General features: G+C 42.1%; 1 protein-coding gene across 3 annotated transcripts in view; it reads right to left on the bottom strand.

The window, feature by feature from the left end:
- LOC139689916 (uncharacterized) overlaps nucleotides 1-26,384 on the bottom strand; it is a 152,646-nt gene that overhangs the window by 62,494 nt on the left and 63,768 nt on the right. For all 3 annotated transcript variants that reach the window (XM_071587040.1, XM_071587038.1, XM_071587037.1), the window contains exons 2-3: nucleotides 11,293-11,552; nucleotides 361-1,204 (exon numbers count right to left, since the gene is read on the bottom strand). In XM_071587040.1, the coding sequence (XP_071443141.1) occupies nucleotides 361-1,204; nucleotides 11,293-11,552 (1,104 nt within the window). The remainder of the gene's footprint in view (nucleotides 1-360; nucleotides 1,205-11,292; nucleotides 11,553-26,384) is intronic.

The following is a 26,384-nucleotide window of genomic DNA, read 5'->3' on the forward strand; positions in this document are numbered from 1 at the left end:
TATCCCCTCAATCAACATATAGCAGTGTTATATAACTATGTATGTTGCTACTGGAATGAACTATTGATCTACGGGGAGGAGACTCACCGTAGTATTTAAAAAAAAAAGTGCCAATGACAGTTGCGAGCAACCACTTCGTTTTTTGGTGCGCCAATGGACATGAGAAGAAAGTGCATGCGCGAAATTGATGTCGTAAGCAACAAAGTGTATGTGGATGTCATTTTATCAGTAGTACTCCCACGTCCTCTCGTAGAGAATCATCAACCAACCCGCATGTCTCGATCGCCCATCTCGGGAGTGGACTCGTGTTTCGCAACCCAACAGGAGGACTTTGACAAACAAACAAACTCGGGCACCCACCGATTTTTCTTCCGGATCCACACGGGTCGCCATAGGAACGGATCCGTGGAATAGTTTATGGCAATGACCCTCATGCCGGGGCAGTCCTTGGGCAGCCAGTCGCGCGGCCAGCACTCCGAGTAGCCCCCCGAGTGGTCCTCCGCGTCCTCCATCGTCACGCACGGGTCGGAGAAGGCCCTCTTGAGCACCTCCCCCCTCCCCCTCATCTCCAGCCCTCCCTCCTCCTCCTCGTTATTGTTGCTGCTCTTGGTGGGGACCCCCCGGTCGTCGTCCTGCCCGCCGACCTCCGCCCGCGTCCCCACCCTGGGGGTCGCCGCCCCCCCTCCTCCCTCCCCCGTGGGGGCCTCGCAGCCGGGCCTCGCGTACGGGGCGAACGAGGCCTTCCAGAAGGTGCCGGCGAAGGTGGACGAGGGCTCGCTAACCGGGGCGGGGAGGGCGCAGGGGGTCGGACGCGGCCCCCCTCCGAGGCCCGCGTGCCGCCGCGGGTAGAGCTTGAACACGCGCCCCTTCTCCTCCGTCGCGACGACCCCGATGGTCCTCATGAGGATCCCGCCATCCTTCTCCTCCCAGCCGCCCCTGCCGCACCGCCACCGGCCCTGGCGCCACGTGTTGTAGAGGGAGCCGTGGAGGCCGTGGATGAAGATGACGTCGGCCCTGGTGCGCCCGGCGCCTGGATCGTGCAGCACCGTGCACTCCACGCTCTTCTCGGGCTCCGGGGATTCCAGCAGGCTGGATCTGCCCTCCGCCAGCCCGGAGAGGGCCGGAGCCGACACGGAGCGCAGCTTGTTCCTCAGGGGCCTCAGGATGGGGTCGATTTTGGCGGCGGGGTAGAACAGGGACGAGGCTGGCAAGGGGAGAACCGAGATAGAATTTTGGTTACGCTATGCGGTACATTTTTAGCATCTTACATAATTGTCAACATCATCTTTCACACGACATCAGAGCTGAGGATTGCGAAATGGATTTAATTGGATGGAAACATTACCATAAGACTTCCGAGGGCAAAGCGTACGGAATTTTCGATGCCATAGAAGACTTACTTCATCCCTTCCGAGGTCTTTTGCGAGTCTCGGTTTGTCTACGTTGAATATGCTTTGAAATTTGCATGTATTTACTTCAGAATGAATTATCTTTGTAAATTGTTAGATTAAAATTTTTCGATTTTTTTCGATTTCAAGTGTTTATTTATCCAAGTAGGTGTACATACATTTAACAAGTAACAATTGTAACAATAGTAACAATAACATTTTATAAAATTTAACAATGCACCTACTAGGAAGCCCTGTTTTAGGCAACAAGCCTCTTCAGGGTCTGTTTCCACTGAGTGTTAAGAGTCTGGGTTCAGCGGTAGCAGGAAGAACATTTGATTTATAACTGGAACTCTTTTCTTCGGGATGGCATTGGTCTGGCATTTGCCTGCGGCGGAGGGGAAACCCGAAAAATCCTCCGCAGATATTAAAATGAGTAACTGCGCAATACATATTTCATCCGGTAATCAGTAGGACAGTTTTGAAGAACTGATTGTGAAGGCATGATTTTATATAGTCATGGAAACTTGGGTCTACTGTAGAAGTTGTGTTACGCCATGTACCCACAAATGTATTCGTTTGGTGTTTAATTATATTGCAAAATGACTTGTCATGCACCAAATACTCATATGACAATAGGTAATCTACCGGTTAAGGTAGGTTTTGGGTGGACACAAACTACGAAACGGTACAGCGAAAATACTTGAGAATTAATTATTGATTAAAGCAGCCAAAAATCCATCTCAACCTACTCAAAAAAAGTCAACGATATCCTTAAGTTCATGACGCTTTTTTTATTACCGCGCACCAATAGTCGGATAGCCAAACCATTTTCTTCGTTGAAGCATAACCTTCTCTAAATTTCCTAAATATTCATTATTGACGCTTTTTAGGCTTACGGCACGGTGGTTATATTCAAATAAATCAATTTGAATACAATAAATTGGCAGGTCGCATATCACCTTTTTATTTATAATGGGCACTTTCGGGCTCTTCTATCGTATTCCTATCTACTATTTTATCCTTATCGTTCACTTCCGTGTAGTAACCTCCTAATGGGTATATTATCAAATCTTTTAAGCCAAACATGGTTATGTTCTAATTTCATATCAGTATGCTATAGAGAATCTTCGAGTGTTATTTCTTTGCTGGACTCTAGAGTGTTTTATAAAGATATGACCATTAATTTTCATTCATTGCCATCAGCATCCATTAACGATTCTTAACCGTTTAATAAACGACTATAGTTGATCAAGGATCTGGCAGCAGCGTGATGAATTCACAGCGACATATATAGTTTACGCTAATAGAATGACAGACAGCAGTCGCAACAATTCGACTTTTCATGTGGTCAGATGATTGCGATCTTGTGTCGCGCACTCATTTCGTGAAAATGGTAAATCCAATTCCTATGAATGAAAACTCGAAACTTTAAGATACCGAACACGTTAGCCACTAGACTCAGACTGGAATGACTAAAAGTATACCATTCTAGTAGACCAAAGGGTTTTCTATTGGCGTGAAGGATGAGAACGGAGGTCACTAGATGACTACTAACTAGGTCTGGATTGTTGAAAAACACATTCAGGGGAGTTCGAAAGAGGGATATGTATTCACGACTAAAAAGGAAGATATTACATTTTACCTTTTTCAGATATTATTTTAGTTTCACGTAGTTATAATTGATGATCTTAATAATAATAGGGAAGATCTTAATTTTGAATCCTCGGCGAACATTTATTGATCACTTAGAATTTGCGATGAATTTCGTAAACCCTTTCCAATAATTTATAATTTTTGTCCATCCAAAACGCACCATCAAATGTAGTCTGTAAAATAATTAATGCCCTATTTATGACAAATTTAGATGCATTCAAAGCTTATTATACCGACGCCACCAAGAAAATGCTACATAATGTAATCAAAAATGTTTTCTGCGAATGTTGTATGATATTTAATTTCTACAAAATACGTTTTACCACATGTGCGTAAATTCTGAGGATATAGGGTTGGTGAGAAGGGAAAAGTGGCAGGGCAAGGGGAAATACTACGACATGCATCTGCTATCAATATGCTATTTGATTCATGAAGCATGTGGCTATGCATGAAAGGGATATGTTCAAATAGAGTCGAACATTTTGAAATATTTACATATGGCCCCTAAAAGGAGAATAATCCTTCTCTGTACATATGTTCCATTCAACAATGTCAGTATCGCCACCTTTTGAGATAAAGAGCGATAATAATTGAACTAATTTTCCAAATTTTCAGGGGTTGAAGAAAAAAATGGCGAAGCTATAAAGATAAAAGTGACGTTTAAAAGCTAGTCTCCTATGCCTGATTGCGAGCATACATTAAGGAAGTCTCCCACGCCGAACCAGAATAAATTGTTTCCGTGTTATTCAAGTTGGGATTTCTACTGGATGAGCTGAAAGCCTTTTGAAACAATTGAGATTCGCAACGGTTATCCTGCAAACCTGGGTGCATTATTTACTTACACCCAAATCTCCGTGAAGGCATAAATAAAATCGGTATAACTCATAACAAATTATCTGGGCGTTCAGAAAATATTTCTGAACAACTGGCATTCGCAAAGCAACTTTCTGAGGAGCAATTAACAAGCAATAACTGTCGAAATTGATTCCTCTAGCTCCAAAAGGTTGCGGCATTTTCCAGACGACAGAGGGAAATGTAGCGAAGGCAGCAAACCTAAGATTTTGTCATCTCGTCATGTCTTCCCGCCCGTGTTAGGAATACTAAATGGAAGAAGCCTGGAAGATGGCGGAAAGCCAATGACTGAATGTGATGGAGGATAATTTGCGATGAATAACGGTGGACGGCGATGGCTTCCATTAAGATAGCCCCGGGGTGACCTCGCCCTTAACCGGCTCTGAATGGGAAGTCGCATTAGCCCATTCGCCCTCCCTTCGCATCTCGGCCTATGGATGCCCAAATGTCGCAATGCCCTGCATTATATCCTGAAGGTATTCACGAACTGAATGCATCGCTAAAAAGCAGCGGTCATACTGGAATGGATTCAGAAATTGACTCGAAGTGTTGGCATTCCGTTCATATAGTGCTCGCGAGCCGTCCTTAAATTCTCTAACTGCGACTTGTTATCAAATGGCACATTGAAGACGCTCGTACCTACTAAATGACAGGCAATTATGCTGGAGGCATTAAATGGAGTGGAAGTAATTTCTGCATTAAAACATGTTTGTTTTTTAAAAGACCTGGCCGAGAATCAATCCAAGAAACCGAAGCTTTGCAGGGAATTGCGAACTCCCGCTCTATACTGTCCAAAATATCCGCGATGTGGTTTGAGCGTTCTCTTATCAAAATATTGGTCCACTTTTGTATTCAATGTTCTCCTTTTTCAATGCTTTGTGAAGACTTCCAACGCGTTGTAAATGTAACAGAAAGACTTGATAAATACAGTTAGTGTGTACCTATTTATGTTGATGAAGAGGTCTTGGATGAAGTTCGCGAGGGTTGGCAGTCGTCCAGTAACGAAAGTTTTGCTTATTTACTGAACCGAAGGGGTGAAAGTGCACTTCATCGCTAGACCACAGTGCCCTCTGCATCGCCATCATACTAATATTGTTTTTAAAAAAGGTTTCTACGACAAAGTCTCGATACTTACCGGACCACTGCATAATAACTACTAAAATTGGCGTTACTTCCCCCGGCTAACACACTACTCTCACCCCACTAATTAAACTGCGCGCTCTTCAGAGGTATTTTGAAACTAGGGAATCCATTCTGCTTCACCCTGTTTAAGACAGTGACGGGAGGGCTGACATCCTGCTGATGGTATTATTTATTATTAGGTAATCTACCTGTTAAGGTAGGTTTTTGGATGGACACAGCTCCTAAATAAATATTTTGTGAATCCTCGCAAAACATCTACATCAGGTCCCTCTTTATCTCTGAGTACCTTCTTCCTCCCTTCAACCCGTCCAACATCCCTATCCTGTTCCTTCCCTTTCCTCTTTTTCCCAACATTCTACCCTCTATCACAGTCTTCAACATCCCGCTGCCGGTCAACATCCCCTTCATCCACTTTTCCTGCCTCCATTGGATTGCTCCCAACAAACCCCTCTCTTCACCCACCATACCAAGTACTTCCTCGTTTGTTTTCTTCTCTGTCCATTTCACCTTCTCCATTCTTCTCCACACCCACATTTCAAAAGCCTCCAATCTACGTCTATCCTCCTGCTTCAATGACCACGTTTCCACGCCGTACATAGTTACGCTCCATATCAAAGTTTTTCGAGTCTTTTCTTAACATCCTTACTCAATGTCCCCGTCATCAACTCCCTCCTCCTTGTGAAAGCCTCTTTCCCTAGCGCAATTCTTCTCCTTAAGTCCCTACTACTTTGACCGTGTTGGTCCAAAACACTTCCAAGATACGTAAACTGTTCTACCTGCTCTAGTTTTTCGCCTTCCTCTTTTAATGTTTAGCTTAGCCTTTTTCTTTCTAGAAAATCGCATAACCTTTGTCTTATTAATATTGATTCTCATCCCATACCTTTCGCACTGAATTTCCAATTCACTTAGCAATGCTTGCAGCCCCTTGGCTGACCGACAAACTAAACCTTGGTCATCAGCAAACCTGACTGATTTTACGAATTCCCCGCCCACCTTCATTCCTACCTCTAGTTCTTCCCATGCCTCTTTAATCATTTCCTCTGCATACAGGTTGAACAGCAACGGTGATAATGGGCAACCCTGCCTTACACCTCTTCCTAACACTGCCCATCCGGACTCCCCGTTCCCCACTCGCACCTGAGCAGTCTGAGACATGTACAGGTTGCGGATTAGCCTCCTTTCCCTCCAACCTATTCCTATTTTCTGCAATATACTCATTAGTTTTTCCCAATTCACTCTATCAAACGCTTTTTCGAAATCTACGAAACAGGCTAATACGTCCTGATTGTGTTCTATATTCTTCTCGATTAATTATCTCATTACTACAATGGCATCACGCCTACCTCTCCCCTTCCTAAACCCAAACTGATCATCCCCTAAGTAATCATTTGCCCTACTGTCTATCCTTTTGTTTATTATCCTGAGAGCAACTTTAGCTGCGTGGGATATCAAACTTATTGTCCTGTAGTCCTCACATGTGGCCAGAAAGTGTGTAGGCATTTGTTATAGAAAGTAATTCGCGATAACGGAGCTCCATTTTAATGTAAAATATTTCGCAATGGCATTACCAATATAGTAAATAATTATGATCACTTTAATGGTCACGAAAATTATCTGCTAAATTTGAGAATGATCGGATAGCAAGTGATTTTGGCGTGACAAATGATAGCGGATGATGAATCATTAATTAATGAATCACGATCAACGATTCGATTCATTTATCATGTATTCACCCGCTGTATTTGGAGATTACGAACTTAGCTTTGGGTGTAATGGCTTCCAGAGCTAGACATCAGCCAAACTGAAGATATTAAAGCCATCATGAGGGTTTGGCAGAAGCAATGGGGCTGCAATGGCGGAATATTCATTCCCGAAAGAGCCCTAAAAGTAGGGCAGTATTAATGAAACCAAAAAGAGTGAAAGAATTGACGAGAACGGATGCAAAAACATATGGTTCAAGTGGATGAAACAGGAAAGAAGGTTGAGGAAATAGAATGCAGAAGCGTTGACCGGGACAGAAAGAAACGAGTTCCAAGAGAGTAGAGGTAGAAAGTTTGGTGAGTGAGAAGAGGGGAGTTGGAAAAGCAGAAGAAAGATGGGGACATCTCAGAAATGGGTAATGGAAAGCCGTCACGGATTTATGGTAACAATAAATAGAAAAATGAAAGTAAACCTACTTGGGTTACAAACGAGGCGATTAAAAAGATAGAAAAGAGCATGAAATGGAAGGATGTAAACCCACATTTAGGAAGAAGAAAGCGCAAAGATTTGAACCATTAACTAAAGGTGGATAACTAATAGGACGAAAGAAGGCTGGTTGAAGGGTTGAAGCTTATGGCGAGTTCACAGACAAAGAGTGAAATGGGGATACTGCACATGGAAGAAGTATGGTACGAAGCAAGAAATTAAAATCAGTCCACATGGTCAAAGATAAGGCAGGAATATTAAAGTCGACCCAGGAAAGATTAAGTAGAGATTTAAAGAATATATGAGAAAGTATGTGGTGCAGGCACGAGGCCAGCAATCGTAGATATAGAAAGAGAATACTAGTATGGCCTAGATGAGGATAGCTTGTGTCCAGGCGTAGTTGATGGCAATATAAAAGGGGCACTAAGGAATTTAAACCAAATAAGTCAGTGGCGACAGATAGCTTTGGAACAGAACTACTAACGGATAAACGTGGTGGGAATAGTTTACATGGGCTAAATAATAACATTTTCGAAGGAGGAATCTAATCGGATTAGTTCGTCACATTAATTAGCTTCATCCCAAAGAAGGGAAAGGCGACCGTATGTAAGGACCAGTATAGATCAGTATGCACAATCATGAAGTACCATGAGCAATGAGTACAATCATTAAGTATATTTTTGTTCCGTTGATTTCGAGAAGGCGTTTGATGGATTGAATTGGGTAGACTTACTGCATGCATTGAAGAAGGTAGGGACAGATATTCGAGGGATGAGAGTGGCACTGAGTAAGTGTGAGGATGCTGATAAAAGAGTCGTCATAACTTTGACATGGAGCGTAATTTTGTACGGCGCGGAAACATGGTCGCCGGAGCAAGATGATAAGCGTAGATTGGTGGCTCTTGAAACGTGGGTGTGGAGAGAAGGAGTGAAATGGACTGAATAGAATACAAACGAGGGAGTGGGGTTGGGATGAGCATTTTGAAGGGCGTTGGGATGTGAAGAGGAGTGTGGTGGAGGAGGAAACTTTGGGTAAGCAAGTAAGACGTAGGAAATGGCGTGTTGGACGGAATCAATGGAGGTAGAATGTCTGCGGAATTGATGAAGGGTTTATTTTAGTGCCAGGATCAGTCTTATTAGGCGAAGCTAAGGAATGCAGGAGTGGTAAGTTAGCGTCTATCCATACCCTGCCTTAAACGGTGGAATACCAAATATTAATGATCACCACTCGTGCATCGATGCACGCCTCCTGTATGATATAAGAAAACAGGGTGCTTGTTTGATGCCATAAAAATAGTTGTTTTTCCCTCGCGTAATTCGCGATTGAGGCCATGCCAATTCTAAACTCCGAGACATTTTTGCTATAAACTCTCAGAAAAGCACCCTTTTATTTTACGAACGCTTTATCAAAAGTTTCAATTTCTCACGGTGGCATTATTTAAGACTGATATTCCAGCAATCCCTTCCACACGCCCATGCAATGACTTCTGTGTGACCTGTGGATGTAGAGCGTGAGACAATCAACAAGGAGGGGAGCAGAAGTTTTTTTAATGAAATGAGCGCGATGTAGAAAAAAATTTCGGAAATATTGCAGTGGGATGAGAGTGCAGGTACACCTTGTTAACATTATATTACGATGCGGTCGTTTCCACGCTTCTTTTCGAAGCGAATAAATAAATGGGGACCGTTTAAAGCATCCTGCGTTAGTGGAATACGAATACATTTCAAATAAAGCGTTCGAACTATTTATTTTTTGATCTAAGACTATTTTAACATCCCAAAGTTGGCCAATTTTTATTCGACGCAGAGATGATTGTGCGCACATACCTGCACCCCCTTCTTCTTTGAAATTTCTGAAAACATTCAGGATAGAATCATTAAGTCACGTACTGACGCATCTCGGATTGCATTGATCCGTTCTGTTTGCCTCACAGCTATGGCAGGAGCTGCACTCTATTCCTCTGGCTTTCACAGCTGTGATTATTTCAAAACAATCGAGAGTCTAGAGAATTCAGTTTCGCGATGACGATGAGCGGTCCATCTCATGCGGCAAGGCCCGCGTCCTTATACGCTCCATCACTCACGCGAGGAGTTATTCAGAAAAAAATTCCCAGGTTTACGGAAAGAAAATGCCAAGAGCATGACAAGTGTTGAAATCGCCAGTTGGAAGCCACTGCGAAATGATCGTATTTCAGGGACAGAAATTAATCATTTATTGCTTGCACCTTTCCTTCTCCTGAAAGATATTGCTTTGATTTTAACATGGCGTATCTCTTGCTGTTCCAATGATTACTTATGGCGTGGTAGCGAATGCTAATTAACAAATGACTACGTCGCACAATGTTGCACTTATGATAAACACCCGATTTGCGCTGAAATTTATTAAGAGTACGAGTGCCGGGACTTCACTTCGGCGTAGCTCGACAATAAGTTACGTTATTTTTCATGCCATCGAATATCAGTGCTTTCACTGAGAAATTTAATACGATCTTACCTCCAGTTTAATGTGAAATAACCATTAAAACGCCTGAGAAACAAGTTTTTAAGTACCAGAAGAATGTAATAACAGTGGTTTTAGTTGAAATGTTGAAGCATAAATATTATTAAAAACCGGTTTTCCTCATAACATTTTTCCTCAAGCCTCATACATTACATTTTTCTTCAAACCTCGAGTGTAGGCTGTTATTTATTGACATTTATACAATATTGAACGCCTTTTTTGCCCATGTGATAACTTCAACCCTGCAAAATTTGTGGGCTCTATTTTATATTATTTATGACTTACTTCCTTTATCTACGGCAGAATAATTGTCATAAAATAAATGATGAATATGGTGACATTCTCATGAAATGTGCCAATATATCCATTGGTGTGTAGCATTTAAAACAGTAAATAGAAAATCTTTTTATTCATCCTAATTTTTTGAAGATTGGTACTTACTGCACGTAGGTTATCTGCTCCCGTTTATATGGTAAAATCATGCCATAGTTCATACAGCTTGCCACCTTCAAAATAGGTAAAAATAATATTTTTTAGATTGGGTGAAATCCTTTCCCAATGGCCTAGTTCTTTAATTATTTGCGTTGGCCTTTCTCTCCGCGTGTGCATTTGGGAATCAGGATTTTTGCTTTATGACTAAGCAGCCGGGGATAGCAGAAAGGTGTCGGCAAAAGTGCTTTCTTTGGGTCTTTTTTTTGAAAATCCGCGAATACAATTGATGTTATCCTGCCCGAGTGAACGACCCAGTCGCCACCGAATATTTTACATGCCCATTTCATTGCGTCCGCAATAAATTTTGGAAAGATATCGTGCAACCTTTATAATGGGTTTCTCTCGTAGCAAACGCAAGGAAGAAAATCATATAAATATGAAAGACGGTGAAAAAACGATGCATTTAGTTTTTCACGTGCAAATTATAATGCCACTCTCAATGCTAATACTTACTTGCTTTCAGAATTAATGGATTCCTTATACTATTTTACGACAGTGATTGAGGGGAGGATAATGCGTAAGCGAAGAGGAGGCAGGGAAAGAGGAATGAAGGCGTGCAAGGCATTTGGATTGAAAAAAGGTTTATTGCAATCGGAGGCTCTAAGAGAATTTATTTAGAATCATAAATCGACCCATAAAAAAAACTTCCTTGACCGGTAGCATTATTTTTCAGAACAATCCCAGGCGTTGCAAATGAAATGGTAGAATTCAAAAGCAATAAAAATAAATTTCGGCGTAACCAGTGGAATTTAATCATAATGTACATTAAAAGACACTTTTTCATTCCACATGCATAATATTATTGCATGAAGTTAGCTTCGTCTAGGTAAGAAATCACCAAGCAAAATATTGCATTTTTTGTGGGTTCGGAGTGTTTGCTTTCAACTGACGGTGTCCTCCGAGGCGATGCACACCCGGCGTGCAAGTTGAAAGTTTTTGCTCGGGATCACCAAGACTCGTTTCTTCCGTCGCCACCGCTCTTTCTTGTGACTCCCAGGGCTAAAAAACGACGATATCTGAGGGTGTGAAAAAGGAAGATAGAGAGCGAGGGAAGAGCCCTTTGTTGGAAGCGTACCTTTGATGGAGGCCGTGGGGGTGGCGAGGTGGCTGGCGAGGTGGGAGAGGAAGGCGGGGAAGGCGTGGAGGAAGCGGGAGCCGAATCCACCGACGGCGAGGAGGCACCGCACCACCGCGTGCTTCTTCCGCACCCAGGCGTAGTAGACGGCCACCGTGAGCGGAACGACCATCTTGCCCATGAGCAGCAGCCAGTGCGCCATCTCCTGGCCGAGTCTCTTGCAGCGGCTGCACGCCCGCGCCACCACTCTCGGGTCCGACCTGCGAGGAAATAAAGGGATGCACGCGTCAGGGGTCGCGCTCTCTATCCTCACCGAAAAACCTAAAGTTTATAGGGCGGCCTGGGTTGAATATTATAAGTGATAGTTATAATAATATATTGAGATTCAAGAAGACACAAAGAGAGACACAAGAAATCTCCTCTCGTAGCTCTCCGACTGAAAGAATTTCCGCCTTCGTGGACTACTGCCTACAACCTTTAGTTCACTCCCTACCCTCCTTTATAAAAGATACCTACCACTTCCTCAGATTGCTCCACTCAACTTCCCTCCCTCCTGACACCCAAAATACTATGGCTACAATCGATGTCACCTCCTTCTACACATCCATTTCTCGCCGAGAAGGCCTTTCTTCCCTAAGCCACTTCCACTCCAAACGCCCTACCCCTCACATCCCCAGCACCGAATTTCTCATTGATCTTTCTAATTTCATTCTCACCCGCAACTCCTTTTCTTTCAACAATAACTATTACCTCAAAATAAAGGGCTGTGCCATGGGAAGCAGATTCAGCCCTTCATATGCAAACCTCCACCTGGGTGTCCTGGAAGAGAATTTCCTTTCCAACTATTCTATGCAACCTCTCCTGTGGCTCCGATACATTGATGACATCTTTCTACTCTGGCCACATAGCATTGATTCCCTCAATTCCTTCATCTCCCATCTCAATGATTCCTCATCTCTGTCTTTCACCTCGACCATTAAATCCTCTCATATTACATTCCTCGATGTCAATATTTCCCTTAGCAATAACAACTTCCTGACCTCTGTTCACACTAAACCTACTAATAAGCAGCAATATCTTCATTACAGCAGTTGCCACCCCTCCCATACCAAGCGCTCCCTCCCTTACTCTCTCTCTATCCGCGGTCACCGTATTTGCAATCATCCCGAATCCCTTAACAAATACCTTAACAACCTTCACCACTCCCTCCTCCAACGAGGATACCCTGATTCTCTCCTCCATAAAAAATACTCAAACATTCCTACACCCCCAAGCCTGCCTCAACCACAGACTCCCAGCCTCTCTCAATCTGGGCTACCTACTTCCCGGGCATTCAGTCCCTCAAATTCATCCTCAAGGACCTATTCCCCATCCTCAAAAATCACAACACTTCCTCCAATCTTCTTCCCAAATGCCCCTCTGTCACCTTCAAACGTCCCGCCAACCTAGCAGATATCCTCAAATCCACCGAGTCGCTCTCAAAATCCCCTCACACCCCCAGAGCCATACCCACTCCATGTCATCGACGAAGATGTAAAACCTGCCATATTTTCACCACTCCACCCCACTCCATCCCACCATTTAACTCTGTCCCGCCCTCCCCCCACTCCTCTTGCTTACTTCCAAGAATGTTGTTTATCTTCTTACCTGTAAACTCTGCCCGTCCTTTTACATAGCCCAACGTTCCACACCCCTGAACCTTAGGATTAACAACCACCGCGCCTCGTGCAATCCATCCTCCCCGTCCGCGCGTCTCCCCATCCCTAAACATGCTTCCCATCATAAAACCCCCTTCAACCAGTGCTACAATGTTTTCGTCCTAGCGTCCCTTCCCACATCCGATAACCCTATAGAATTAATAATTCTTGAAATGACATTCATTTTGCTCTGTATGGCCTATCAGCATCCGGGCCTGAATGTCGTTCACTGATGAGAATGGTCTGATTTGTCCCTTTGTGGAAGCGATGAATATCTGAGAGGGGAATACTTTGTTCTTCCGCATGAGTTTTGGTGCGCGTGGCCTTTGTTTCGATTTGCAGGGTCTTGATCTCGACTTTGTAAGTTGAAACCTGGGTCTCGGATGTTGCAACAGTTGTGGTGAGCAGATTGTTTCCTTTCCCGATTTTGTGTCAATTCCACCTCCTCCCTCTCACTCCTTCCCTATTTCCGCTCCCCTCTAGTCACTCCTCCCCTTTCATCTACCCCAAACATTCCTCTCACCCCTCCTCCGCCTCCCGTTATCCCCTTCCCCTTGCCCCCTTCCCTTTCTCACACACCCCTCACCCCTACTATTCCAGCAGTCATTACTTCTATTTCTTCCGATGAAGACCGAGCAGAATTCCGTCGAAATGATCAAGAACGTGTGACGGATCTTTTTATGTGTTCTTATATTGTTTGTTGCTGTCAAAGTTTGTTATTAAACACTTCCGTGTTACCTCGACGAAATCATCTACATACATACATATATATATATATATATATATATATATATATATATATATATATATATATATATGCCAGATAGGTAGTTAGGTCGACGGTTAGGAGCCAGACGAAAGGTAGTCCACGCAACGTCTGTTCCTCATTGAGGCGGCTGCAATGGCGTCTGACCCCAGTGGGGCGGCCAGTAAGTGATGGTGTCACTTTAAAAACACTATTGAGGAAGGCAACGGGAAACCACCTCAATTATCATTCCCAAAATATAAATGATGAACAATACAGAGATTTTGAGTACTGGCAGCTACATGACTCGGCCCAATCGGCCGTGTGTCGTACCCGGCAGCGGGGGAAGTAAGGCTTCCGCGGTCGTCATCCCACGAAACCCTTGCAAGGGAAAATCAGCAGCAAGAGGACAGAAGACGCAGGCGAAGAAGACCAAATTAGTTAGATAGGAACGTGGAATGTCAGGACAATTATGAGGGCAGGGAAATTGGAGAATGTTAAGCGAGAGATGGAAAGGAGAAAAATAGATATTTTAGGTCTATGCGAGGTTAGATGGAAGGATAGCGGGGATTAATGGAGTGATAAGTATAGAATAATATACAGCGGCGGGAACGAGAGCCAAAGAGGGGTTGCCATAGTATTAAATGAACAGGTAGAAAGAAGCATAGTCAACATAGAGAAGGTAACGGATAGATTATTACTAGTAGAGATAAAAGCAGAACTGACGAACTTGGTTATTATTCAGGTATACATGCCACCGAACAACCATAAGGAAGAAGAGGACGATAGGATATACGATCAGTTAGAGGAAATAATCGCGTGTGTTCCTGCAGGGAAACATTTGATAGTGATGGGGGATTGGAATGCGACGGTAGGCGAAGGAAGAGATGGTAATGAGGTCGGGGACTACGGATTAGGCACGAGGAATGACCGCGGGGAGAAAGCAGTTGAGTTCTGCATGAGGCAGGGGTTAGTCATCAACAACACCTGGTTTAGACACCACAAAAGATGCAGGTATACATGGAAAATGCCAGGTGACTCAGAAAGGTATCAGCTAGATTATATCCTGGTTAGACACAGGTTTCGGAACAGTGTGATAAATTCGCACAGCTTCCCGGGAGCGGATGCGGACTCAGACCATAATTTAGTTATTATGAAATGTAGAGTCCGTTTCAAAAAGATATGGCAGGGGTGGCGAGTTAGCAAATGAAGCAAGTTAGCAAATAGAAGCATTAAATGGTTTGAAAAGGAAGGAATACAAACAGGTGGTAGAGGAAATCATGGAGGATGGTAAAGAGCTAAGTACTATCGAAGAAAAATGGGAAAGTATCAAGAAAGGGTTGTCTAAAGCCGCAAAAGACACTATTGGAACCGTATCAGTGAAGCATTTCAGTTTGCTTATATTCAAATCAAATACGATAAATTTTTCACACATAAGTTTTCAGAATAAATTATATAACGGAGCCGTGTAGTTTTAAAGTGGCCCAACTCCATATATACTTACATCAAGATATTTACTATTGATAATGTCGGAAGGCAGTGATAAAGTTAATTTTAATGAATTAGTATTAAAAGTTAACCTAATTTTTGGCACGATGGCGTTAGTTGAATAACCTGTACGTTTAATTAATATAAAACTTAAAATTTAATATTAAATTTTAGAAATTATTTCACCCGTGAGGAAAAACAGAACAAGACCATTAATTAGTCAGATAGTGAATAAGAAATAGTAAATAATAATTTTTTAAAAAATCGAAAAAGAAACAGAATTATAGAACAATATTCGTCTTCAAAGGATGAGGAGCCGAATAAGAATGGAGAAAAGGTTAATGCATCATACATCCAAGGAGTGCGAAAGATTAAACGGAATTCGGGAAAAAGATATTGCACTCAAACCGGAAATATTGTTTCTGAAAAAAGTATGTGGGGTTCGGAATGCTTGCACAAAAAGTTTCAATGAAGGAGAAAGAAAGAATATTTTTGAGAAGTTTTGGGGTTTGACAGATTTTAACAAACAAAATGTATTACTTCACTAAACTCTCGAGCGCAAAATTGTGGAACAAAGGCATCCAACAAACGGAAAAGGTTCACCATGAAATTTTAGTTTTAGATATTTGTTACGTTATAAAAACGGAAAACTTCCCGTTTGTAAAAAATTCTTTGTGGATACTTTTAAAGCAAGCGAAGGACGCTTAAAACGAGTGCTAAACTCTGCAAATGTGGGCAATGATATACGTGGGAGGATGGTTGGATCATCAAGACAATTAGCTGAAGAAGCGAAAAAGCACGTTCAAAACCATATTAAAAGTTTCCCTAATTTTGAATCCCATTATACCAGATCTCATAATCCTAATGGAAGATATCTACGTCAAGATCTAACTATCGGGAAAATGTTTAATTTATACGAGCTTCACTGCGAGGGAAATGGAATAAAAGCCGTTAATGAGTGGACTGATAGGAAAATATTTAAAAAAGATTTTGATTTGCATTTCCACCAACCGCGCAAAGATACAGGCCAAAAATGCGACTTATTAAACATTAAAATTAAAGCATCGAATAATGATGAAGAAAAGAATAAACTCACCGAAGAACACGATGTCTATTTAAGACAAGCAGAATCAGCTAGAAATTCAGTAAAACAAGCTCAGGAGCATTTACCACGTAATTCGGATTATTATTTTGCTTTCTCGTTCGACTTGCAAAAAGCATTACCGTATCCCAAGCTGACTACCTCAGTAGCATATAACAAACGCAATATGTATATATTTTAAATTTTGGTACACACAAATTTCATAACGATAATGTTTAAATGTACGCTTGGGATGAAATCATTGCATCAGAGGTGCTCAAGAAGTTGTTTCATGCATCTTAAAACATATTAAAAATTTAAGAAGTGAAAGACAGTGACATGTGCATCGGGCAAAATAGAAACATTAAAATAGCTTTAATGTGGTTAAAACTTGTCCAAACTTTGGATAATAATGTGGAAATCATAGATCATAAAATTTTAATATCAGGACATTCGGTTTTACCAAATTATAGAGATTTTGGCGTGGTAGAAATGATATTAAAAAAATAATTTACTGTTCGTTCCCCAAGATTATTAAAAAGTTTCCGAAGGGTCAGTATATATATATATATATATATATATATATATATATATATATATATATATATATATATATATATATATATATACATATATACATATATATATATATATATATATATATATATATATATACATATATACATATATATATATATATATATATATATATATATATATATATATATATATATATATATATATATATGTATATACTCACAGATATATATATATATATATATATATATCTGTGAGTCGCGGTAGTCCAGTGTGTAGAGCGTTGAACTGCTGACCAGAGGGTCCCGGGTTCCATTCCCAAGGCCCTCTGGGCACCTGCAGCTCCACCCAAGCTATGTGATTTTTCGGGTACCAGATCTTCCTGGGAAACCATAACCGGCGTAGGGAAAGGAACTGCCCCCCCTACCCTGATGTGTGAATTTCACACGCCATCGGGCTTAGTACTGGGTGAACTCTACCATCCCCTACTAAACCGAACTTCGGGTTGATTACTGTGTTTATGGTTTATATATATCGATGAAGAACAACATATTAAAAGCCATCTGGTATTAATTAGTCGATCAGGTAAAATTTTGAGAAACGATCAAAATTTTAAGTTAACACGAGCAAAAAAAAAGATGGCTTAGGGAAGAACGAAACATAATATAATAAATTGAGATGTCATTTCGTAGAAAACCTGCCAAAATACCAAGCTATTCGGAATTTAAAGATTTAAATGTTGGCAGAACCCTCGTAACTTTCCTCATGTGGTGTGTGGGAAGAGCTGAAAGTTCTCTTTGAAAATAATATAAAAAAGCTGTAATTGCCTTTGCCGTTTTGAATAAAAGCTCGTCATAAAGTTGACCAGAGCAGAATTAAAATGATCCCAGAGGAAATGGAATCGATTCACAGCGGCCAAAATCGATTTTAAGGCAGAATTTAAAATGGATGGTAGTGACCAAATGTGGTTTATATGATGACACAGTTCTTTGTTGCATAAGATCATCGCGGTTTACATCGGGAAAACACTACAGGTATAAAAGAAAAATTGAATTCGATGACTTTTATACATATATGTGCGAAGACCATCAAGGTGCATCGTGCAGATGACATAAAAATATTGGCAAAGAAGGAGGAATACATGGGACTGTTGAGGATGTCGTATACGGATGTTGACGTCTATGCATAAATTGATTATGATATTTCATTTAAAACATAAATGCAACAAAAGAAAAATATATGATTCGGGGAAGAAGCTCGGAAGATCATGAAACTGAAGAAGCAAAATCTGGTAAAGTGGAATAAATTTGTTGGTCAAGAAACGGGATTTTCGAGGAAGATTTAAGAAATACAATTTGAGTGGAATACCACTGGTTCTACGTATAATGAATGTCGTAAATCTACTGGTACCCGAAAACAAAAACCTAGAAAGCACATCATAATTATATTTAATTGCAGCATGCACTTCTGTGATAATGAGACATGGAGGCTATTAATAAGAGCGTGGGAAGATTGAGAGCATCGAAAATGTATGGACACAATGGAATAATGAATATTAAATGGATGGAACATGTCCCTAATGAAGAGGACATGTGTAGGGGAAGCAAGAATTGTGATGGAAACTACACGAAGAATTAGGAAACGCTTCGATTGAACATATCCGAGCGCATGACAGTCCTCTGAAGGTATTAAAACGTGGACCGGAAAGAGCTGATGAAGGTACGAGATTCAAATATTCCAAATGAAGAACTGAAGATAAGAAATAGGTGAGTGTTGAAGAGCTGAGGGCGTTGTGGAGAAGAGAACTGGGAGAAGAGCCGCGGCAAATCTATCTTCGTGTTGATAACTGAGGCGGCCCTAGTTTCGTAAACTTGTCCTTTCCTCACGCTTTCTATCGAATCAATAAAACGATTATTTTATGACCTATAATTTTATTTCGATAAAAGTTTTTATGCCACGCTTCGATAATACTTAGCATGCGCCTGCTTTCGAAATATAGATTGGCATTGCTGCTGTAGTGTTAAAAGGCTGCCGTTTCCTGATGTGCCACCGAAAATAGACTTTATGTGTGTCCCGCGAGTAATTTGCGGCCATTCTCATGTTAACACCCGAGAGCCTTCCTCCAAGCGTTTGTTCAGCTTCATAAAGCAATTATGAACTATTCATAACATGTACTAGTATCAAGTCAATCGTATTCGTTCGGGCAGGGGGAAGCTACTTTTTCCCCGCTTGAGAAATGACTGCGGTAGAATCTTAAGACTTTTGTTCATCAAAAAAGTTGTCCTTAGTCAACAACGTTGGTCATAGAGCTGCAAAATCTCACAAATAACTAAAATTATTTACATATTACGGGTATTCATTAATATTTTTCTCACGGTTTCACAGTTGATTAACAATTGGGCAGAATCAAATGGGCGAATCATGAGAAAGTTATCAGTGAAATGCACGTGACTGATTCTGTGCTCACACACTTCCTCCTCCTACTTCAAGCTTCAGCATATATGAAAACTGATGATGACACATTAATGAAGCTGAAACGAATTACTTTCATTCCTGTACTTCCAACTGTAATGGTTTAATTAATATTTCTATGCATTTTTCGAAACATTACTACGCGTTTTATCCATTCATCACCAAAGCTGGTTCTGATAGGCTCACCCCAATCGGTTGACCGCTTCAAATGAGTTCCCTAAAGGCATCAGCCGAGATTTGAAAACGGTGCCCCTCCAGACGAATGCTCCACCCACAGACTATGTTTAGTTGTGCAATCAGAGCAAAGTTATTCAACAAAAAAATAGAGCTCAAAAAATGTATTATAAAGCTCGAATTCCAAGCATTCCATTTACGATTGCCCTTGCCTGTCGTGCGCTTCGTGCGTGTCGTGCGACTTCGACCTCTTTCAGGAAACACGAAACAAGCCTCATGCCTTTTTGCCTCGTGCCGCCAACGTCACAGTTACCTAAGAGGATTTTTGATCGCAATTAGTAGGGTCCTGCTGCATTGCAATTTGAACCTTAACGTAGAGAAAGCAAAAGAACTAATGTTTTGCCAACTGAAGCAGAAAAGGAAGGGAGTTAAAGAGAAGCCAGAACGGTTGGATTCATTCGTTCATTACTGAAGCAACCCTCTTATTTACCCTGATTCGAAAATGCCATTCAAGCTGACTAAATCAAGAATTATAGAAATAAAGTGAATTACGTATTTCCCCGGATTAACATTATTCGTTAATTAGTTTCCCTGGAATGATTCTTTATTAGTTGCATATCGGCTAACCCTGTGAAAGGTTCATTTTTTTATTTTGTCTCCGTTGTGCATAGGAGTATGTTTTCCTCTAAAATTAATCGAAATCAAGGAAAATTCAATAACTACTGTATATTTAGTCCTATTCGAAAGATATTACAGCATGATGTACGTATATTTTCAAAGAAACTGTTCATGGTAATGCCTCGGTAGCTTAATTGACTAAAAGGTAGTCGGCCGGAAATCAAGAGGTCCGGGTTCGAATCCCGATTTAGGTGAATGATTTTTACGCTTTGATATTACTGTCCTTTGTTGATTGAAAAACACTTGTTAATTTTGCACACTTATTTATTTATTGTATTAATTCACCGCTTTTGACGTATTCATATCATTTTAAAAAGTACTCGAACAACTTTGATATTTAGTGGCTTCTGACTAATAAGTACATCCGCGAGTGATGAGGGGGTGGGGTGGGGTGAGTGTCGAAAGAGGAGAAGGGGGAGGATTTAGGAATGGCCTCGCGGATAAGTCAATGGGTGGAGTTAAGGTCAACTTCCAGGATTCATTCAAGGGGGGTGGGGTGAGTTTGGGGGAAAGGAGGGACTAGAGATATTGAAAAGTGGTGATAGGTTTGACAGTAAAATACTATGTAGCAGCCCTTTTTTATTCTTAATTGGTAAAAAATTTCGTATTCCTTAAAATCCAGATTTCCACCTTTGTCACAAATATGTCAAATTAATGGGATAAAATCGGTAAATGCAAGTCGTCCAGCAAATACTCTCCCCCTCCTACCATCTCTTACGGATTTGCAAATTAGACGCCACTGAAATGCTTACAATATTGTATGTTGAACATTTGTTAATGGCGTGAAATTATCGAGACTGTTCAATTATTTTAGTTAATGTGGCAAGTTACCAACTGTTTTTCAATCAGCAGGTCTCAATTTCAGCACGCCAAAGTGCCTGGAGTTGGTCCTAATATGTTCTTCATGAAGCAGAATCGAAATTTAAAGGCACTTACTTATGATGTGGTGATAATCATTTGCTAATGTCATTAATTATGCCAATAGCAATAATGCGCCTACTTAACTCTTGTTATTGCAAGCCTTTATACAGATTATATGTGCATTAAACTATTGCATTATATATGTATTAATCATAACCATCTTCATCCAGCACCACAGAAAAACATGAGGCACTCATCAAGTAACTTTTCCTTGAATGTGAAGCAGACATGCAAAGTCAACATTCATGAGAGATAGTGAAATACAAACATATAGCGTTCATCGACGGGCTAAGAAGCCGCAAACACAGCAGCTGAATGATTAAATCATCGGGCTGCTGCAAGCCAAGCGTCAAGAGGGAACGTTTTGGCAAAAAGAAGACGAGGAAAAGCGGTTAGTTGGTTATCTGGCCGTGACCGGTAGGGCACGATGCTTCGGCTATGTTGCGCTTGTCGCGACAGTGTATCCTATTGCTGACTCAACTTCGGACGAGGGCGCTGCCTAGGTTACGTTCGTTGTGACCGCGTCCACCCTGCCATACTCCCTTCCTTTCCGACGGACGAGGGCCCTGCCTAGGTTATGTGTGTCGTGACCGCGTCCACCCTGCCATACGCCCTTTCCGACAGACGAGGGCTCTGCCTAGGTTATGTGTTTCGTGATCGCGTCCGCCCTGCCCTGTCCCAGGTAATGTTCTGCTGTCCGCACTCGCGTTGGTTTACCGAGGGTCTAGCCATCCATAATTTGCTTATACCTATGTAAATGGTGCATTATGACTGATGTTGTAAATACACGATTGTTTGGGTAAGACTCGGTGTAGTTATTCTGACCTTCCCCGATACCCTTTTTGTCGCACCCAGAAACGCTCCTTGTGACATATTGGTGTCAGGTGTGGGGTGCACGGTTGGACTAGTGATTTATTCAGTTAATGTGATAGTTCTCATAGATTATCATGTGTCCGTGTACCTTTTTAAATCGGAAGTTCCGTATTTCCTCGGACAGGTCGGATATGCTAATCTGAGCTGAGCTAACGAATTATTATTTTAAGACACGTGCTATAACCTCATCGTGATTCTTTGCGCGCAATTAAACTAAGTATCACTTCATCAGGAACCATCAATTAGCCCAACCAGAGCCCACCATGGGTATCGGATAAACTCGGAGTATGAAAAAATAAATTAATTAAGCACCGTCTAACTTTAATGTAATTAGCATTGGGTTGAATTTCGCGATGGATGGCCTTAACCCTCATAGACTTGGGTACCCTAACCCTTTTCTCGATTATCATGGAACCGGAAATGGATTAAAATTCGGCAGTGCAGTCGACATCACACCCTTGGTTAATGTGTTAGAACAGCCGGGAAGTAGCGCGAGTCCGCAAAATGGTTGCGGAGAAGCTGCGCAGAGCGCCGCTATTGGCAGCCAGATTCATTTAATTCCAACGTTTAGCGGGGAAATGAGATTGGGGTTGACACATTTTTGGAAAGCGTTCGAATTGTAAGTCATCTTAGTGGTTGGAATGAGGCACAGACCTTAGGAGTCGCTCAATTTCGGCTTGGAGGAACCGCCGCGGATTTTGTCTCTGCAAATCATCACATATCAGGTTCATACGCGGACTTTTCCACTAATCTCAAGAGGAGATATTCCCTAAAGGCCTCTCCAATCATGTTAGAAACAATATTTAACACTTGCGTACAAACATCGCTGGAGAGCGTCGTAGAATTTTCAACCAGATTGCGCAATGTCGCCCGTAGGCTACGCGAATCATGGGGCGAGATTGATTCCGAAACAGCGAAGAAAATGATTGAAGGTAGACTTCTCGCGCAATTTTTAATTGGGCTGAGGGAAGAGATCGGAAGGTTTGTGTTGGTTCGTAATCCAACAAACATGACTGAGGCAGAAGGGTTCGCAAGTTGAAGAAGCTAGTGTCAGAAATTACGCCGTCAATAGAGAAGTAAATTCACCACAACAGTCTCATGCGTGGCTGTGTCAATAGCTCCCTAGGTGGCCGCCGTCTCCAAATATAACGCCTTGGTCAGGGATGCACGCGAATCCGCCAAATGTTGCAGGTTGGCAGTTTCCCGGGGAACAAATTAACGCCGCACAGGCTGTCGGGAGGGGTTCCCAAGTAAGATTGGTTCCCCCGGTGCAAGAAGTGGCACCGAAGGATAATCACAGCGCGCGCGTTTGCTTTCGCTGCGGTAAAACCGGTCACATTGGTCGAGCGAGAGGGAGAGGGGAACGAGGCCGTCTTTGTGTTTTAATTGTGAAAATGAAAATCATATTGCTAAAGATTGCCCGCTCGTGATATGCGGCATCTGTCAAAGGACTGGCCATCTTCCCAAACGCTGCCCGAGGCGCGAAAATCCCTTCGTGGCGGGAAACGCCGATCTCCCGACTGGGAGGTCGGGACAGATTTAATTCTAGCGGTAACTCCAGAAGCGGGATGGACAATAGTAGTCAATATTTTAGGGAAAGATTACAATTTTCTAGTGGACAAGGGAGCAGCCGTTACCATCATTAACAGTAAAAAATTTCCTTTTGGCCAATTAAGGATTTCTGATTACAATTCTCGGGTGCGAAGCGCGTTCCGGTCATCCCTTGCCAATCATCGGACAGAGTTGCGTGCCATTTTTAGTTGATCATAAATTAAATCCCCATGACGTCTTAGTTGTGCATTTGGGGGAAACGGACTGTGACGGTCTTCCAGGCCTTGATTTTATGGTTCGTTACAGGAAAAGTATATCGTTCAATAAACGGAAAATAAGAATGGGTGAGGGACACGAGACAGACCTTAAATCTAATAGCGTAACATCGCAGATGAACGAGCCCAGGGGCGCCCATGAAATTGGAGTTTCGGAAGAGGTCAATCCGTTTGATTCTTTCATTGATAGTATAATTAAAGGAAATAATCCGAAAATGGCCGCGTATGATTTACAGGGTTCGTCCGGAAAATAAGTGTGCTGAGCTCAGGAAAAAAAATTTATTACACTTTTACATATCTTAAGCTAATATTCCTCAAAATAGGACCCTTGTGAGTCGATACACTTGTTCCAGCGGCGTTCCCATTCCTGGAATGCTCCCGCGAAGGCATCTTCGGGAACCTCTCGAAGACTCGTCGTCGACCTCTTCTCTGCCCTACACGAACATCTTGTGCCACCGAAAGATCATGTTTCTGGACATGGCTGACTCCCCGTAAGCCTGGTTAATCATACCGACAGTTTCGGTAGACGATTTCCCAAGCTTTACCGCAAATTTGATGGAATAACGCTGCTCCAAAAACTTCGGCATCGCGTTCCGTGACGTGGGTCGAAGCGTGGAGGTTCGCGTTAACAGAGCTCCTCATTACACCACAGCTCAGAGCCGACTGCCTTTTTCAGCGTCGCTTGCCAACATACCCCCCTCCAATCGCAGCCCGTCAGAGCGGTGCTGGGCGGGCCTGGAGCGGCGGGAAAAAATCAGTACACTTATTTTCCGGACGAACCCTGTAGCATCCCTGGAGGAAAAAACGATAAGCGACACTAAAAACCAAAGTGCTCTTCCGGCAGAGATAATGAAATGTAACTCGCGAATAAACGGTAGTGTGGAGGGAAATTGTTTTCAAGTAACGACGGAGGAATCGACAGCGAAGGACGATGTGAATAAGGATAACGGATCTCTAAATAAGGATTCACAACGAACCGACGAGGGTACATGGCCAAAATGTCATCGATTTCGCAATACTAAAAAATATAAGGAGTCCAGCGAAAGCCATTACCTATAAAAACCTAACAAGCGACCACTACCCGGTATTGTTAAGCATTGGGACTAAACCGATAATAAACCTGGAAAGGACTAAACGACCCTCTCTCGGGTTAGCAAACTGGCCACTCTTCAGGGAATCTATCGTAGACTGCCTAGAAAAGAGCCGCAGCCCAGACACGACTGAGACGATAGACGAGATGGTAGCAGAAATAACAAATGCCATTGTGGAAGGCATGAAAAAAGGAATACCGATGGCAAAGAATCGGCCGTATGATTACCTCAAGCTAAGCGACGAGGTGAAAACCCTCATTAAAGAAAGAAATGCTCTTAGAAGATCATACTATCGCCTAGGCACCCGAGAACTTAAAATTAGGGTTAAAGATCTTAACAAAAAAATAAGGACTTCAATTGAGGAATCTAGGACTGCTAAATTCAATCAGCAACTAGCAGAACTAAATAAAAACAATCACTCCATATGGAAGTTAGCAAAGAAACTACGGAAATCCCCTACCAGTGACCCAAGTATAAAAACAAAAACAGAGACCCTGACGACGTCCCTAGAAAAGGCCAAACATATGGCAAAATTTTATGAAAACATTTTTACGACCAACGACCCGGGGGCCGAAAAAGCCGAAATTAAACCACTGAACAAAAAGGTCGCCGGGTCACCGGAGGGGCAACTAATTATCACACTGGATGATGTTGTTGAAGAAATAGCCAAGCTCCCAAACGGGAAATCCCCGGGAGAGGACAACATCTCTAACGAAATAATAAAAAGACTTCCGGAAGCGGCCGGCCAGTATCTGGTAAGGATCTTTAACGCGTCAATCGCACTCGGATATTACCCGAAAGATTGGAAGGAGGCCTTGATCAAATGTAACCCTAAAAAGGGGGGGAAAACGCTAAAAGAGGAAAGCTTGAGACCAATATCCCTCCTCTCGAACCTGGGTAAGCTCTTTGAAAGGGTTGTAGCACCGCACATCAAGAGATACGCGGAGCTAAAGGAAGTCATACCACAAGAACAGTTCGGATTCCGCCAGGGATATTCAACCGAACAACAGATTCACAGAGTCACAGACTTCATAAGTGACGCTTACAACAAAAAAGAAAAAACCATCGGTATTTTCCTTGACCTATCTAAGGCCTTCGACAAGGTCTGGCATGGGGGCCTAATTCAAAAGATGGAGTTTTGGAAATTCCCCAAATGGATGATAAATTGGACAAAGTCTTACCTAGACGGAAGAACTTTTAAAGTCAAATGGGGCGAAGAAAAAAGTGACAATAAAACTGCCAAAGCTGGAGTCCCACAAGGATCCATACTAGGCCCTCTGCTATTCAACATTTATACAGCCGACTTTCCAAAGCACAGAAATGACTGGCGAAGTATAACTGCCCTCTACGCTGACGATGCCGCAATCCTGGTAAAAGGGAAAAACATGACCTCAGTAAAAGAAAGAGCACAAGATGCATTGGACGAGATAATATCGTGGTATAAAAAATGGAAATTGCAGATAAATACCCAAAAAACCAAAGCAATACTTTTCGTCCACCCAGGATCAC

This window comes from Hetaerina americana, unplaced genomic scaffold (assembly GCF_022747635.1).
Source record: "Hetaerina americana unplaced genomic scaffold, ioHetAmer1.1.p SCAF_29, whole genome shotgun sequence".
NCBI lineage: Eukaryota > Metazoa > Arthropoda > Insecta > Odonata > Calopterygidae > Hetaerina > Hetaerina americana.